Source organism: Peromyscus maniculatus, chromosome X, assembly GCF_049852395.1.
Source record: "Peromyscus maniculatus bairdii isolate BWxNUB_F1_BW_parent chromosome X, HU_Pman_BW_mat_3.1, whole genome shotgun sequence".
Classification (NCBI taxonomy): Eukaryota; Metazoa; Chordata; class Mammalia; order Rodentia; family Cricetidae; genus Peromyscus; species Peromyscus maniculatus.
In genome coordinates this window covers 23,497,576-23,512,145 of record NC_134875.1, presented here as the reverse complement: position 1 = coordinate 23,512,145, position 14,570 = coordinate 23,497,576, and the positions used below count along the sequence as shown (strand labels likewise).

The window sequence follows — 14,570 nt, the reverse complement described above, 5'->3', positions numbered from 1 at the left end:
GTGTACACTCAGCAGACCTAGAGAGCTGTGGGCTGAGTCTCAGCTCTGTCATTTGCCCTCTGAGGTCTTCAAAGTAAACCTGTGAAATGATGAAGACAAGTAAAAACGTACCACAAGTGTGATGATGACACGTGTTAGAGGTAAAAGAAGCTTTAAACATGCTGTCAAAAAATATTGCAGCTCCAGATATATCTCATCCACCATGTTGGCAGAACACATGTGTTCTTGAGTGCCCTGAAAGACAGTGTATACCTTCTGATTAGTGATGGACTTGAATAAGAAATGTATTGCATATGAAATGGAAGGGCGATTATGTAAGGAAGACAACTGGTAGGAGGGAGCATGGGGCACAGAGGAGGAAGGGCCATTGGGGAATAGAAAAAAGAGAGAAGAAGATAAAATGATAAATATGTATGAAAATTCTATAATGTATCCTTATCACGACAAGACTGCAATGTAACAATACAAATGACATAGAAGCAAATGTCCTTTTGTGTGCTTTTTGTTTTTCTTTATATGCTGTTTTCTTTAAATGTCATTACTTTATATACTAACTTTAAAAAAATTAATTACAGATCACAATATATAAAGTACAGGGGGCCTAAATCAGACTGGAGACCCAAACCATTTTATCATTTCACAGGAGAATAATTTTCTAATGGTCCAGAGCTGAATCAAGATTTTGGGAAGTGGAAAATGTAAGTCTGGTACTATTGGTCAAAAATCCTGACACCAGGGACAAAGGTTTTGCTGTTTTTATTATTGTGTACATGTGAGTATTTGCATGTACATATGTGCATCATGTGCCTGACCGGCACCCATGCAGGCCAGAAGCGAGCAATGGATCCACTGAAATTGGAGTTATAGGTAGTTAGTTACAAGATGCTTGATGTGGGTCATGGGAACCAAACCCAGGTCCTCTGCAAGAGCAGTACTTAACCACTGAGCTATCTCCCAAGCCTCAAGGACCAAGGTTTTTTACTTCCATACGCAAGACCTTAAACTATATTTATGGATCAATCACATTGAGTTCAAGGGTTAGAGTCTCCTTTTGTTTCTTCAATGATAAAGACACCAGACTGTTCACTTCCACCAGTATGGACTGGGTATGTCTGGGATTAGAGACAAGTGATGAGCAGTGTGGAGTCCAAAGAACGTCAGGGAAACTGTTTACCTTATGAGGATACCTAATTGGAAAAGTGCCCAGTGTTAATTATTGGAATATCCAGGAATGGTTTCCCATGCTGACTATCTTCGGAGGTCCATGGTCCTCCACCCCCAACTGCTGTGCTTTAGGAAGCTTCAATTACAGAAGAGAAATCCAGTTAGGGTACAGATAAGGCCTTGGGATTGACAGCCCTGGTTGTGAAACCCAGGGTTCACACTCCCTCACTGTATGGCTGCCAGCTCTGGTACCTGAGGCTGTATGGTCTTGTACACCATTAATCTCAGCACTTTGCAGGCAGAGGCAGGTGGATCAAGCTTTCAAGGCCAGTTGTGGCTTTTTAAACAAATAAAGAAGAAAAAAACCTTGCTTCTTTGGCCCCCAAATACACCTCCTAGAACTTCACCTTACTGTCCTATATTATGGAAATATCATACAATTTATTTGTTAGTGTTTTTTTTTCACTTTTTGAGATGCATTTGTTTGAAGCACTTACACTGGCAAGGAAATTAAGTTCAAGCAAATGTTGATAACAACTGACTCTGAGTGATGGGGAAATGGGCATTCCTGGTACTCCTCTGCTTCTCTAGAAATTTGAAAAGTCCCATAAGAAAATGCTTTAAGTAAAGAATAGCATAAAGAGATGGAGCTTTGGATTTAGAATTAGGTTTGATCCTGAAGTTGAAGTTGAGGGTTAATGAATTAAGTTTTCTTGAGCCTAGCCACACGCCTGTATAAGATGTGGGAAGTAATTTTTCCTGTCTCATAAAGTGATACTGATTAAGTGAGGTTATGTATATAAAGGACTTCACAGAGTGTCTGAGCTATAATAAAATTTCAGTAAGTAGCTGTCAGCATTATATGAAGAGGCAAGTAGAGCATGTGATATGCAGTAGGTATTTGATAGATAGTATGGAGCCTCATTATGCTCATCAGCCTCATTGAGAAGTGGGCTCTTCATGTCTGGGCAGAATGAACAATCAAAACTGAGCTTCTAATCTCCTGATAGGAGCCCTGGGTGTCTGCACTGAATAACAGTTTTCCTATGGAGCAGTGGAGTTGTAGCAATTGTCTCCACTCCCACACATTCAGAACTTCTACCAAGAGTAAGACCCACTAAGCACCCTCCAGCAGAACTGAAAGCCTTCTTGACAAGAACCTTTGTGAGCAGGTGGCTGCTATATTTACCCTGGCAATTCAGAAAGGCTTTTGCTTTAGGGGAAAGGCACACAGCTGGGAATCCATTTATTTGTTTGTTTGGTCTTGAGACAAAAGTCTACATATGTAGAACAAGTCAAGTTGGCCCTGGATTTACTATGTGACCCAGCCTGGCCTTGCAGAAATCCTCCTACCTCAGCTTCTTACGTGCTGGGATTATCAGTATGAGCCACAACACTTGGCTTTGGAAACACTGTTTGATAGCATTTTTCTGAGATTCCTCTCTCAGCTTTTTAGGATTGGCCACTGAATTGGCCACAACCAAAACCAAGTTAGGAGATGATAAACATAGGTGCATAGTCCAGAGATGATTTTTTTTAAATTTCGTAACCAGGATGACATTGCTCCTAGAGCTTGTGGATGGCCTGCACAACGACTGTGATGTGGAGCCCAAACTATGGGACTCAAAGTTGAAATGATGATCAAAATTCCAGTTGTTTCCATGCGCACTGGATGTCCCAGCCCCTCAAACTATGGTATCCTAGGCAGGCTTCCTTTGCTTTGTACTGACTCAATCTGAGCAGGAAGGAAACTGTTATCTACTCCACTTGTTGCTCCAAATGATTGGCACTTGTTTCTTACTGACCAAAGTGTGAGTGTTTGCTAAAGCTCTATTAAGATGATAATCAGCCTACTGAAGTTTTCTTCCCCATAGATTATTTGAGACAGTGATACCTGGTAAACTCCCATTCAAATTCATTTTGGAAGGTCTATACTCGGGGCAAGGAATAAAGCCATTTAGATAGGGTATATATCCTGCATATCAGATATTTACATAACAATTTATAACAGTAGCAGAATTACAGTTATGAAGTAGCAACGAAATAATTTTGTGGTTTGGGGGGGGGGGTCACCACAATCTGAGGAATTGGATTAAAGGGTCACAGCATTAAGAAGGTTGGGAACCACTGCTTTAGAGCATGGTTAAGTCACAAAAACTTTTCCTATATCCTGATAGGCATCATTAATGTTTACCAAGATTAGTGAAGTAATAAGACTTCAATAAGTATAAAGCTCAATAAGTAATAAGTATAAAACATAATAAGAATAGACAAGGAAACTTGAAGATTATTAAACCTTATGCTATCCTTAAAGTAACAAGACTGAAATGTAAAAATGCAAATGAGATAGAAGCAAATGTCGGGTTTTTTGTTTTGTTTTGTGGTTTTTGGAGACAAGGTTGGTTTCTCTGTGTAGCCCTGGCTGTCCTGGAACTTGCTCTATAGACCAGACTGGCCTCAAACTCTAAGATCAGCCTGCCTCTCCAATGCTGGGATTAAAAGCATGCGCCACCAGTGCCTGGCTTTTATTTTTTAAGTGAAGTGAGGTACTTGAATTTAAAGGCTTGTGTCACTTTTGCTGAGAGTCCACTGTAACTACCAACCTGATTAACTAACATATACTGTTAATGGGGTATTCTGTCTCCTCCCTCTTAGGTACTACATTAACATGTTTTCTGAGAAAGTTTCACAAATAGCCCAGGTTGGCCTCAAAAATCTCTATGTAGCAGAGGATGGCCTTGAACTACTGATCTTCCTGCCTCTACCTTTTGAGTGCTGGGATTGTAGGCATGCACTACCACCATTTCTGATTTTATACATTTCACCCAAAATAAAGACTTGAAGTCTGGGAATTCCAGGAAGCAGGCCAGACCTGTTACAGTCAGCAAGAACTTTGGAGCCTTGCAGATATCAGGCAGATAAGCCTGACATCTGAAAATGCTGAGTGGAGACACAGGTGGGAAGGAATGAAATCATAAGTTGTCCTTGCAAAAGTGTGACAAAGTAGATCCCAAATTAACTAGGGTTATCAGAGAATTCATTTTTATTGTTGGAGAAATGGTGATTCACTTGGCATTTAGTGGGTTAAGTCTTTCAGAATGTTTTGTGTCATTGGCTACATTCAAAGCTTAGATGTCATTCTTAAAAACATTTTGAGCATATGATTATATAAGATGAGTATATAGAACATATTATTACTTAAGATGAGTATATTCTTATTCTTTTGGGTAACATGTCTCACTTTCTAGCCTAGGATGACCTGTAACTCACTATATTATATGGTGATATTTTATTTGTACTAAAATGTGATTTTATTTGTATGTTAATAAATAAAGTTGCCTGGGGGTCAGAGCTAATAGCAAGCCATAGCAGAAGCTGGGCAGTAGTGGTGCACACCTTTAATCCCAGCACTTGGGAGGCAGAGCTAGGCAGATCTCTGTGTGTTCAAGGACACCACCAGCATGGAGACACACACCTTTAATCTCAATACCAACCATAAAAGACCTGGAGGTCTGTATAGATGGGCAGTGACAAGGAGGCCATGTGGTTGGGTTTACAACCAATGATAAGGCAGAACAGAAAGTCTATAAAAGACAGATACACAGGAAGTAGTGCTCTTGCTGAAAGGAATGACAGCAGTGGCAGCGAAGGGTAAGCTCAGCTCTCAGCTACTGCTCTGACCTCTTGGGCTTTTCACTCTGCAATTGGCCCTGTGTTTCTTATTTAATAAGACTGTTCATCTACAATATTACACAGGTTGGCTTTGAACTTTTAACAATCCTTATGTCTCTGCCTCCCAAGTGCTGAGATAACAGGCATAAGCCGCCATGTCCAGCAAGAGAGCGGTTCTTAAATTAGTCACAATAGGACATGGTCTCATCCCAGAGCTGAGGACAGAATTCAGGCCCTTGGACATTCTAGGTAAGAGCTATACTGCCAGGCTACCTTACAGCCCAGTGTTTTCAAATCTTGATTGCAGAAGACGGGAATTTGGCAGACACTTAGCCTTTATGCTACAAGCAGTGAAACTGTATTGACAAGCATACACAAGGCTCTCTGCACCTCTGTCACTATCATAAATGTGCTGTAGACAGTTACTCCAACCCACAGGAGGAGTTTCTGAAGTGTTACCTATTGCTTCTCCATCGGTAGAGAAGAAAACAGAAACGTGAAGATGTTAATGACTTTCTCAGATATTAGGGTTGGCATTTGGGGGGGAGAGAATGGGACCAAACCCAGACAGTAGGTGGCTGAAACCTTTGTCCTCAACCTATCACATCTGCAGCAGTCAATGTGCAGGCTGAGGGGGAACCATCCACTATAGTCGCAGCTGGGAAGGAAACCCATGAGACACAGGTGAGAGTCAAGACAGGGCAATAAAATAAGAGTGAGGAGAAACTAATCTCCATCATAGTGTAAATATTGTTTATGAGTGTGCAGGCAAGAGAAGAGGAGAAGAGAGGAAAAAAAAGGAAGAGGGCAGGGGAGGGGAGAAGAGAAGATGACGGAGGAGAGGGGAGAAGCGAGTAGAAGAGATGGGAAAGAAAGATTTCAGTGTGATTAGGACCAAGAGGACTGCAGTTCCTTTGGACGAGTGGTGAGTTCACTATGCTTACTTTGCATACTTACATACTGTTTAATTCTCACAAGCACATGTTCAAATTAATCCCCTCCCCCTCTCAGAACTGGTGAACATGTTGCAAACATCTGACACAACTGAAGACTTCAGTTTTTATTTATACTCATTGACACAGTACTTGTCTCCAGTAACTTCAGTTGTGAGAGTGAAGCTCAGCTTCTCCCAACTCTTGTGCCTAAGGAGGCACTCCAGCTTGTGGTGTGGTGTACTTAGTAAGCACGACATCTGAGTCACACTTCTATTCTCTTAGACTCTGGGAAACTCGAAGTTTCCAATACATAGGGAATTGGGACTTGCTCTATAGCTCTAGGGTCAGGCAACTTCTTGTCCACAGGGAAAGGAAACAGACATTTCAGGCTCCAGAGTTCCATTTTAATGACTCCTGCTCCTGTAGATTAGAAGCAGCCAGAGAAAACAAAAAATGGCTGTGCTACATTCCAATAACACTTTAATTTCTCAAGTTCTCGGTACATTGAGCATCTGTGAAAACCTGAGGGCTGCATGCTGCCATGTTTGTGTCTCAAGTCAAATTCCTTGAGAAATGTCAAGATACTTCCTCCCTCCATCCCCTGTAAACAATCAGAAATCCAAGTCCCTGGTGGTAAAGTTGAAAGTCAGCATATCGTTGGTTTTTGTTAGTATTCTCTGTAAGTACCCAGTCTTTGTTTACTCAACCCCCAGTGAGGAGAAGAGGGAGGAAAGTCCTGCTTCACTGCTGCACTATGCTGTCCCTTCTTGACATATTAGTGTCAGGAGCCATGTCATTACAATGCCAGAAAGCAGTGGATTCTATGCACATTGGCAGCGATGAGTATCCCATAGTTCTCTTGTTCCAAAAATGTGCTGTGAGAAATGCTTTTGTACACTGGTTTAGTACAATGTTGATTGTCCAGTAGACAGGCAGGAAGTATAGGTGCGGTAAGCAGACAAGGGGAATTCTGGGAAAAGGAAGGCTGAGTGGGCAGACACCAACCCGCCTTCCATGGAGCAGCATATAATGGCACACAGGTAAAGCCACAGAACACGTGGCAACATATAGATTAACAGAAATGGGCTGAGTTTAAGAGCTAGTCAGTGGTAGGCATGAGCTAATGGCCCAGCAGTTTTAATTAATATAAGCTTCTGAGTGATTACTTTATAAGTGGTTGCAGGGTCTGTGGGGCTGGGCAGGACCGGAGAAAACTTCAACTACAGTGTGGTGCTGTGCTTATGCCTTATTTTCACCCCCATGAAAGGAAGTCATTCTCCTCAACTCCACCCCAGTTCTATTTTGTTATAACTCTGAAGGTGTGACAGTTTGAATGTGAAGCCTTCCCCAGACTCAGATGCTAGGCCGCTTGGTCTCTGGCTCCTGGTGTTGTTTTTGGATACTGTGGGATATTTTAGGGGAGTGGTCCTGCTGAGGAAGTGAGTAGCTGTCCTGGTGGACCTTGAGGTTTATATATAGCCTGACCCCTGGTTTGTGTCCCATCTCCATTTCCTGGTTGTGGAGATGTAAGCCAGTAACCTCACAGCCCTGCCGGCATGATGGACTGTACCCTCAAACCACGAATGAAAAGAATGCCCTCTCTCCTTTACATTGTACTTTTAAGGTCACAGTCTTGGGGAAAGTAATACACGGGAGGAACTCAAGCCTTGGGGAACTAGGGCAATCAGTCATTTCTGCATTTCAGCTCTCCTCCAGGCTCAAATAGCCCATTTACTCAGGGCACCATTTCCTTGGTAAGTTGGAGCTATATACAGTACAGGAAACCTGCCTGTTTCCTACTTCAGTGAGTATACCCTGCTCTTCAATGGTACCCATACCTCTCTCTTTTTTTTTTTTTTTTTTTTTTGGTTTTTCGAGACAGGGTTTCTCTGTGTAGCTTTGCGCCTTTCCTGGAGCTCACTTGGTAGCCCAGACTGGCCTCGAACTCACAGAGATCTGCCTGGCTCTGCCTCCCGAGTGCTGGGATTAAAGGCGTGCACCACCACCGCCCGGCTCCCATACCTCTCAAGCGAAAAATGGAGCTAACCTTTATTTACTAAGTGTTGTGGTTTCAAGACAAATGTCTTCCATAGATTCACGTATTTGAGCCCTTGGTCTCGAGTTGGTGGCATTATTTGGGGCAGGTATAGGTGGTGTGGCCTTGCTGGAGGAAGTATGTCATTGGAGGAAAGCTTTGAGATGAAAAGCCTCCTCACCATCTCTAGTTTGCTCCCTCTGCTTCTGGCATGCCTTTGAAGATGTGCTCTCAGCTTCCGGCTCTGGCTATCATGCCAGCTGTGTGCTGTCATACCTCCCCACCATGATGGACTCAGCCCTCTGGAAGTGTAAGTCAGACCAAACTCTTCCTTCTAAAAGCTTTGGGTTTTTTCTTTAATCATAGCAATAAAAAAGTAACTAATACACTAAGTAGTTTATATTTTAGGCCTTCAGACTCCCCCATTCCCAGGAAGCATGGGGCTTTCATATAATGGACACCTTTAGTTAACCATTTTTTCTGTGGTGCTAGGGTTGGAGAACAGGGAATTATGTATGTTAAGCGTTCTACAACTGAGCTATGTTCCGGTCTGGTCTCCTGATTACTGCTCAACAGGGAGTATGAAAAACCTCACAAGAACAGTTTATAAGCAGAGGATACTAACAGCCACCCGAACCTGTAGATTTCTTCTACAGTCCCTCTAGTCCCTTGGAATGGATATTTAAATTCTCTTTGAGAAAGAGATAGCACAAATTATCCCTACCCATAGTCCTAACCCCAAAGATTTGGGGGGAAATGTGTATGCCGAATATAATTAGAGCAAATTGTGGTCAAAGCTAAAATGTTAATACTTACCTTTAACTTTTTTCTTGTGGATAAAAGAAAGAGGTAAGTAGTTTAGAGTATTTCTCCTTTTTGCATCCTACTACATATGAAAGCACCTACTATAATAACCTTTAAATTAAAACACGGGTGTATTTCATTTGCATGGCAAACCTTGTATTTCACGGACAATCTTGTTTTACTCAAATCATGGCCTCCAAGGAGGAAGCATCCTAAATTAAGGCCATTTTGGCATGAAGGATTAGAATGGACCATCTCGTTTTCATACTTTGCTGTCAAGTGTAAAGAAAAGCACTGTCTTAGAAAAGATTCCAGTTCTAGTTTGTTTATGATGTCACAGTGTCTAGTGGCTGTAAACCTTGAAATCATGAAATTACTCAAAGCTTGCAATTGAAACTTTATTTCACATCTATTGTTAAATTACACAAAATCAGTGAACGGTTTGTAAAGCTACACCACTGAACAGATGTTTACAGTTTGAAATCGTGGGATTTACATGATGATGACAAAAATGTATATTTATAACATTCTCTATATACAGTAATCAGTAGAGACAGAGAAAATGCACTTAATCTCTGCAAACCATGCACACCACAGCAATAACACATATTTTTTTCTGTAATGAGCTTTTCCACTGGCTCAGACTTTGTCCTGCTTTCCAACACTGTCACTTTTAAGAGCAAACATTTTCAATTAAAACTAAAGAAACTGAAATACCATAGTGATCTACAGAATATGTTAAGAACACAATGTCCACCAAATAGGTTTATTCTAAAACACTTTGACTTTAAGATGTGCTTTTAAAAATTCCTTCCAGTTTTTTTAAGGTATCATAATTCTTCACACTGCAATACCACAAAACAAAAGCTGTAAATATTGTTACAGAGCTCAGAATCAAGAAAATTCCCTTAGACCCAGACACTCAACTTCTTTCCAACTTGTGGCCATATTATTACAGATGAAATCAGGTTATGCACTTGGGCAGACTGTGCTAGATATGACTTTATGATCCCACCTTTGAGCATGTCCCTCTTGAAAACAAATGACACTTCTAGTCACCGTGTTTGATTGAAAGCCAAGAGATTAATGTAAGTTCTTATAGGAGAGTAGCAACAACCATGAAGTGGAAACTGCCAAGCAGTATGATGTTTAATAACACAGTGGGTACATAATTCTTCCTTTGTTCAATTTGCAATTGATACCATCAATGTACAATTATACAGACTTACACTACCAAACTATTCTCAACTTGTATGTCCAGGAAACTTAGCTTCACTGCAGAACATTCTTCACTTTTGATCTTTCATAAACAAAAAACTGGTAAAAGTGTTAACCCCAAGTATCAAGGGGCATCTTTTGGTGTTACTGAGTACCTCTGCCTATCTTAATGCTTAGTACCATTGTCTTTGAGAAAATGTTTTGCTCTTGTTATCGTGTACAAATCTTTCAACACAAGAAGAACCATGGGCCAGAAATAGCCAGCCAAACTGGAAACATTACAATAAACAAAACAATGAACAGTTCACATTCAGGTTCAATTCAATCAGATCAAGAATAGTAAGTTCAGCAATATTTAGAGACACATTATCCTGTTTGAGAGTTTCTTCTTAAGGACCTTACTACATGGACACTGACAAGACAATTCTATAGAAAGTCCTGACTTTTATCCAGGATTAAATACCACAAGAGATTCATCAACACACCATTTAGATTATGAAGAAAAATTCTATACATGGATTCATTTGGAATGAGCACAACTCGGAAAAGCCTTAAAGTGAATGAGAAGCAGCGCCAAAAAGATTGAAATTGTTGAAATTACAGTGCCCTGAAACCATCTGGAAACTGGATCTTTCCACTGGTATTCCATTTGGAAAAAAAATGCTTTGTTAATATGAGATATACCCTGTTTAAAACCTTTTAATCAGCAGAAGGTAGAAAAATTTTAAATTTTAAACATCTGTTAAATTACAAGACATGAATCCTGATCTATTTGAAAAGCCATATTTTTACATAAACCCACCTACATTTAAGTGAGAAATTGTTTACTTTCCACAGTTTGGCAAAATTTATCATCAGTTGTTTTTCTGTTTAAATAGACTCCTTGTTAAAACAAGAAGGAAATGAAAGGTTTTGAGTGTCTTTTAGTCTGTTCATGGTTTTACTTAGGCTTCCCTCTGGCAGGCGGGCAGGGGGTTGGGGGTGGTGGTGGAGGTGGGGGATTGCTTTCAAGATTGGGTTTTAACAGAGTATCTGGAATCATTTAAAATCTGTTTCTTAGCCATAAGTTTAAATGGCCACATTTCGTGTTTTCTTTGTGTCCCCATACCTAATTTAAGAACTTCTTAAAATATCTAAACTGCAATTTCTGGTGCGTCTGGTTTGGCTCTTGGATTGCAGAAATAGTTCATCCCAAAAAAGACAATTTAATTACACACTGAGATCTGTTTTAGCCACACACAGTGTAACACTGAATCAAAAGGCAACTGTAAAGGCAACATCTACACTTTTTTTGAACTTCCAAAATGAAGGAAGCAGGATGTGTTTGGACATTTCCATCTTGTAAGATACATGCCATCTTTTTGGTGGTGCTTTGGGAAGCAGTGTGCACAAACCTTTCAGAGCCAGTTAGCGCCATGTCTCTACGCTGCCTATGTAGTCATTGGTACCATTGCTGGTGCTGCCATCACTTTGCTCCTGGCCTGAGCCCTGCTTCTGACCTCCCCGGTTCTCCTTCTGGACCAAATTGGGATTGGAACTCTGAGTCAGATTCTGACTCAGATTCTGAGTCAGGTTCTGATTTGGGTTGGGATTTGGATTCTGACTCAGATTCTGACCTGGACTCTGGTTCTGGCCCTGACTCGGACTCTGACTCTGGAAATGGGTCTGAAGGAACCTTCCCTTCAGAAATTTGCGTTGCTCCTGACGCTTCCGCCTGGCATCCTGATGCTCCTTCTGCCTCATGAACTGATACCTTTGCAGAAAGAGGTCTTTCGCATAGCTGTACAACTCCATATCCAGAAAATTCAATCCCTCAATACGCTTTTGGATTTCCTCATTGATCTCTACGCTAGAGGCCCTAGTGGTATTGTATTGGGTAAACGGCGAAATAAAGTTCATGTTGAAGGTCTTCTCAAACAGGTACTGGGTCTTGCGCTGAAACTCGGTGAGGCCAAAGAATGCCATGTGCTTCAGATTGGACTTGGCACTTTCCAGAAGGACCTTGTTTCTTTGCTTTTCTGGCATGACAGAGAGGTTGTAGCAGCCCACTAGAGTCAGGTCAGAGAGCATGCGCACTTGGCGGTTGTTGGCCAGATTGTAGGGGCAGTCCATGAACTCTTTGAGAGGGCAGCCAGACCAGTCGTCACCGGTGTAGCAGCTGGGCAGTTCTTCAGAGGTTGGGGGCCTCCCATCACAGACGTGCAGGGATGCTTTCCATGTCGCCCCTCTCTGGACATGTCTCCATTCGCTCAAGTACCGGGAAACTGGGTCTCGGAGGATGGTGATATAGTGGAAGTTCCTATGGACAAAAAAGCATAAAGACCAAGAGTCATTCATTTATCCAATTTCCTGACACTGTATCTACAGCAGGCATAAAAAAAAGTTAGACTCTAGAAAACAACCTCATTGTGTTTTGCCCTTCTTTGTTCTCTTCCCAATGATGCTATTGGCCCAGTATGCAACCATTTTATTTTATACTCTAAAACCAATTTAACCAATCACAAAATGGAGACTCAATTGAAGCAAATGACTTATGGAAGTGAAATGGAGTTGACAAGGGAGCTAAATTCTAATGTTTCCTGTGAATGAAACACAAGCATTTTTCTAATAACCTGGTCTAATATGGGAGTGTTATAGAAAAAGAAAACCACATCAAAACTATTTGACATGATACTCTCCATTCTGGCTATTGCCAGAATATCATGGCTCGTACGTTACAGAAATGGAGTGTAGAGACAGGCAGAGCATCCCAGGGCCTCCAGAAATAAACACAGTAGTTAGTCACAGACTAAAGTAGGCATGTAGCTGCCAATGGCATATATGCAAGCATCTACCTTTGCTCACATAGTACCATTCCCAGGACAGGAAAGTTATCTCTGTCAGTTCCAAAATATCCTTTTTCTTTATTCACTGGATAGACAAACAAATATAACAGCTGGGAAATATAACAAATATAATTGCTGGATGCCTATCTTTCCCTTTGAGTTGCAAATAGATGAAGTTCTCTGCACCAACAGCAGACTAGTAGACATTTAAACTCACTGGCTGACACACTCCAATACATACATAGTACATATACACTCATGGACAGCAGACTAGTAGACATTTAAACACACTGGCTGACACACTCCAATACATACATAGTACATATACACTCGTAGACAGCAGACTAGTAGACATTTAAACTCACTGGCTGACACACGCCAATACATACATAGTACATATACACTCGTGGACAGCAGACTAGTAGACATTTAAACACACTGGCTACCACACTCCAATACATACATAGTACATATACACTCGTGGACAGCAGACTAGTAGACATTTAAACACACTGGCTACCACACTCCAATACATACATAGTACATATACACTCGTGGACAGCAGACTAGTAGACATTTAAACACACTGGCTACCACACTCCAATACATACATAGTACATATACACTCGTGGACAGCAGACTAGTAGACATTTAAACTCACTGGCTGACACACTCCAATACAGACATAGTACATATACACTCGTGGCCCACAAACCCAGATACACCGAAGTCTATGTGGTTAAGCATAATCAGAGAGAAATTTCCCCACAATTGTGCTTTTTTGTGACACATGAATTGTAATTCACATACAGTAGGTGAGGAATAAGGTTATTGGAAAGATGTATTTGTGGTAGGAAAACAGCAATAAATACTGAGTATTCATATTTCTTAAAGGAAACTCAGGGAATAGCTTACAACTTTTCTGACTTTGTCATTCCCATCTGAAGGAGTGGTGAATGTTCTCTGAGAGGGAATCAGAGAAGATCTTCTCAACTACCTGGCCCATTCAGCGTTCAACAAGGAAAGGTTTCTCTCAACTCAGTCTCAGGGCCTTCTGGCATCTCAGGGGTTCTCAGGTTCTAGCCTTTGTGTTTCTGTCATGTGGCATGTGTGGGGCTTCATCTGTCTGGCACAATCCTTCTTCTTTGACTAGAAGATGATATTCACCCTTCAAGTCCAATTCAAGTCCCATCTGTCCATAGAAAACCAACTACCCTGCTGCCTATGCTGGCATTACTTCTTGCCCTGTTACCATAGCACTTCCATCCTTAGTCTAAAATCCTTTTCATACCGAATTATAATTACTCATTTGTATCTCCGCTGCGACTGTTTTCTAGAACCCAGACTCTGTCTGGCTTGTGTTTCTGTAACTGTTGTGCCACCAGTTTTGTGCTACAGTGCTTGTGACGGATTCCAAACAGAATCCTAGTGGTCCTTCAACTGCTTGTGTAAGGAGCCATTCCAAGTAAGAGGAAGGACAGGGCTGGGGACATGCCTCATCACAGAAAACCTCTTGATCATATCACAAACGCCTTATAAATATCACAGGAAGGTGTTCTTTTTTTAAAAAAAATTACCTTATACATTTTCATGGGATAAACAATCATCGGGCACAGAATCTGGGAGTAGGAATGAAGAGTGGGCTGAGTATCTTCATTCATCTCTCTGAACCTTTTCTAGGACCTAACTGTGCTGATAACACTAAAATGTGTCTCTGAAGAGACCCATTACTGAAGAGTATCAGTTTCTGTTTCTCAGCATCCTTTAGGAGTTCAGATAACCTCTGTATCCATGGACTGTCTCCTCCAACTGCTAGTTTTGCTTTTCAGTCATTTCTTTGTTCATTTACAACGTATTCATGGAGCACTTATGCAAACCACAAGGCAAGATTTTAGTGGCAATTAGCCTGATTGTTAG

At 41.2% G+C, this 14,570-nt stretch overlaps 1 protein-coding gene across 7 annotated transcripts in view; it reads right to left on the bottom strand.

Moving 5' to 3' along the window:
• Positions 1 to 8,994: 8,994 nt before the first annotated feature.
• Positions 8,995 to 14,570, bottom strand: part of Hs6st2 (heparan sulfate 6-O-sulfotransferase 2) — a 279,059-nt gene continuing 273,483 nt past the window's right edge. For all 7 annotated transcript variants that reach the window (XM_042269012.2, XM_006995340.4, XM_042269013.2 and 4 more), the window contains one exon: positions 8,995 to 12,127. In XM_042269012.2, coding sequence (XP_042124946.1) covers positions 11,236 to 12,127 — 892 coding nt within the window. In that variant the 3' untranslated portion in view covers positions 8,995 to 11,235. The remainder of the gene's footprint in view (positions 12,128 to 14,570) is intronic.